The 3,291-nt window shown below is 44.1% G+C and overlaps 1 protein-coding gene across 1 annotated transcript; it reads left to right on the top strand.

Annotated features, from left to right (window-relative positions):
• Positions 1-620: 620 nt before the first annotated feature.
• On the top strand, positions 621-3,077 carry LOC134442405 (transmembrane and immunoglobulin domain-containing protein 1-like; the record flags this gene model as incomplete). Its single annotated transcript, XM_063192577.1, has 3 exons — positions 621-678; positions 1,747-2,034; positions 2,974-3,077. Coding segments are annotated over exons 1-3 (450 nt in total), but the record flags the coding sequence as incomplete, so codon positions are not given.
• Positions 3,078-3,291: the final 214 nt, after the last annotated feature.

Genomic DNA, 3,291 nt, shown 5'->3' with positions numbered 1-3,291 from the left:
CCCCGGGTAAAATGGTCTGTAGGGATTGATAAATATGAACAGAACGTGTATATTAATCCCGTCCGACATGCGGCCCCGCGGAGAAATCATGGAGGTCTTTGGGGGGGGGTTGTGGGTACATTCGCGAATTACCAGGGGTCCATAGGTTAATATTTTATCCTGTTGCGATATCGGCTTTAGAGCAGTCCATAGCTAACTGCTAGTAACAGACCATTTACAACGCCCTCAGGTGCTGCCAATAAAGGGTTCACAGTTCATCAACGTGTTCACTTTCTTCTCAACATTCGTACTTCTTATACGAGACAGCTGCACTACAGAGTTCTAGAAGTCTATTGTTCAGCTCTTCAATGCAATCTGATATTGTCTTAGCTGGAATGCTATTTGGCAGGCAGCCTGCCTGTGCGCCCAATGGTGAGAGATGCTGGATTACCGCACAAATAGACACTAAACCCGGCGACACAGAAGCGAGGTAGCACGCGAGCGAGAGCGACGGAAAATAAATTGACGTATTTGCATTTGAGGTTCGCGCGACAAAAGGTCGATTCTGGAAGATTAGAGCGATTTGCGTGACCGGAGAGCGCAGACAGTTTGAAGTTGAAATCGCTCTTCCAAACATTTCTATGACAGCGGGTTCGCGCTTCGACAAGCCGCCCAACAAGCCAATGACTGTTATAGAAGGTCAGTGAACCAACAGCGCCAATGGGAAAGAATGAAGTTTCGCCTTCCCTGCCTTGCTTTAGTAAACGGCGCAGATCTGTAAGTCGCTTCAATTGCGCGTATCGCTCTGTCGCTTCAATCGCATCGTGCCTGGTCTATTCGCGCGGTTAGAGATATGGAGGTTGGGAGTTTGAATCCCACTCGGACCCATGTTGATTTCCAAAATTATATCATATTCAGTGTTCCTTAGCCAACTTCAAATACCATGTATGTAATTTAGTATCAATGACAAAGGTGCTGGATTAGAGATATGGAGGTTGTGAGTTCGAATTCCACTCGGACCAATGTTGATTTTCAAAATTATATTATATGCAGTGCTCCTTAGCCAACTTAAAATACCATGTATGTCATTTAGTATCAATGGCAAAGGCGCTGGATTAGAGATATGGAGGTTGTGAGTTCGAATCCCACTCGGACCCATGTTGATTTTCAAAATTATATCATATGCAGTGTTCCTTAGCCAACTTAAAATACCATGTATGTCATTTGGTATATCCCCAAAACGCCGAGCTACAACACTTTCAAGATGGCTGAATCCAAGATGGCTGAATTGTTTGGCACATAACTTCTGACTGGGTGGATGGATTTTTCCAACATTTCGTTTGGCTTTGTTTTCTCAATAGCAGTTTGTTTTTAATTTAGGGATAGAGATATCAAAAATAAAACTGCTCATCTCTGCCCCAAAAGGCAAGCCCGCTTCCAGCATTTTCTGTGAGAATACAATCTAGTTAACAATAATGACCAGATTTTTCTTTACAACTACTGAATCAATCCTTTGTCGGCGCCGATGTGCGGAGGCCCTTAAGCCTGATTTAGACTCCTCCTGCAACTGCAGGAGACGCACTGTCAGCAGGGGGTGGCGGCAGATTACAGACAATACAGCCCGGGAGAACCATACATTCAGCGCTGCAAGGAGTAATTTCAGCTCTGCAGAGGGGGCGTGGTTGCTATTTGTGTACGTAGGCTGAAGTTGCAGGACGCGTCTAAACCAAGTTTTACTGTACTCTTAACCTTTCCCTTCTCACCCAGATGCCCCTGAGCTGTCTGGCACAGACGAGCTCTTCCTGGAGGAGGAGAGTGACATGACCCTGTCTTGTGACTCTCGCGCAAACCCCCCTGTAACCATGGTGTGGCACCGTGATGGCCAGGCACTTGACCTGTCAGTGGGGCGCTACGTTGCCACAGATGACGGTGTCACGGCTCGCCTCAGCGCGACAACGCTTAAACGGGAGCTCCACGAGGGCCTCTACAGCTGCACGGCCTCCTCACCTGTGGAGGGCACCACCACCACCAAGTCCTTTCAGGTCACAGTCACAGGTTGGTACAATCTTGAGCAATATCGAGTTGTGGAAAGCTTGCGGAAAATTGTGTAATGATGAAATTACGTGTTTCTGTGGTTTCTGTACTCCTACCGACTCCCCCCTGCAAAGTCCTCCCTCTACATGACATCATGCTAAACCCTCCCAAAAACCCTACCATACAAGCTGTCACAGGCTGTCAGACTGATAGCCATTGACAGGCCAGAATTGGTGGTATAAGTGTCTTCTGTTAGCATGGAGAGGTTTTTGTTTGAATCAAAAATGTTTTTTACAGAATGGGAAGGCAGTCAGAAACCATTGTAATACTGTATTGTTATTGAAAATATAGGCCTACATAATTTTAATTGTTAAAGCATTATTAATGGAATGACAAGCATGATTGAAATTTGCTGTGTTGATGAAAATATTCGTAGTATGGCACAGCTGTACATTACACATTCAACATAGTACATTCAACTTTCTAAAGAACCCCATTTAGCTTCTCGTCCATGCACACATCTGTATACACAGCTATTCTAAACCCCAGCAATCCCCCATGAAAATGTGCATTACGTACATTAAGGAGACACTTTCATCTAAAGTGAATTACAAACAAGGACATCGTCAATAGCCTAAAATGCGCTCAATGTACTCAGGCCAAGGTGAGTTAGTGCATTTTTCTTCCCGAATTCTAAGTGCAACAATTATAACATGCAGCACAAAATTATAACTAAGTACATTACATTAGGGCAGAGGTGTCAAACTCAAATTCACAGTGGGCCAAAATATAAACTGTAATAGACATTTTAAATGATCACGCGGGCCCATTAAAATGACTACGCGGGCAAATTTTGTGAATGTTATGAACACTTCTGGTTTCTGTACATGATTCTGATGTCATATTTTTATTATGTATATATGTATGTATAGTATTTTTTTTGCATTCCTTGTGCCACAGATAAGGTGATGAAATTTCCCAGGGATGCCATGATTGCTGGGATCGTGGTAGTTGTGTGCACTGCCATGCTAGCCCTGCTGTCTAGATGGGATAGAATTTTCAAGGTAAAACAAACAAAAGACTTCAAGATTATACAAAAAAAAAACATATGCTGCCTTAACATGTAATAGGTTGTCTTTATCACGTTCAATGATTTGAAGGGGGCAATCGTGGCCCAGTAGTTAAGGTGATTTTGGATCAGAGGGTTGCAATTTCGAAATCCGCAGCCCTTCCCACTCTCTAACCTCACTCCAGTTGCTGAGGTGTGCGCCATTGAGC

Source organism: Engraulis encrasicolus, unplaced genomic scaffold (assembly GCF_034702125.1).
Source record: "Engraulis encrasicolus isolate BLACKSEA-1 unplaced genomic scaffold, IST_EnEncr_1.0 scaffold_1537_np1212, whole genome shotgun sequence".
Lineage (NCBI taxonomy): Eukaryota > Metazoa > Chordata > Actinopteri > Clupeiformes > Engraulidae > Engraulis > Engraulis encrasicolus.
The sequence above is the reverse complement of the archived record's forward strand: the minus strand, read 5'-3'. Positions and strand labels throughout refer to the sequence as shown.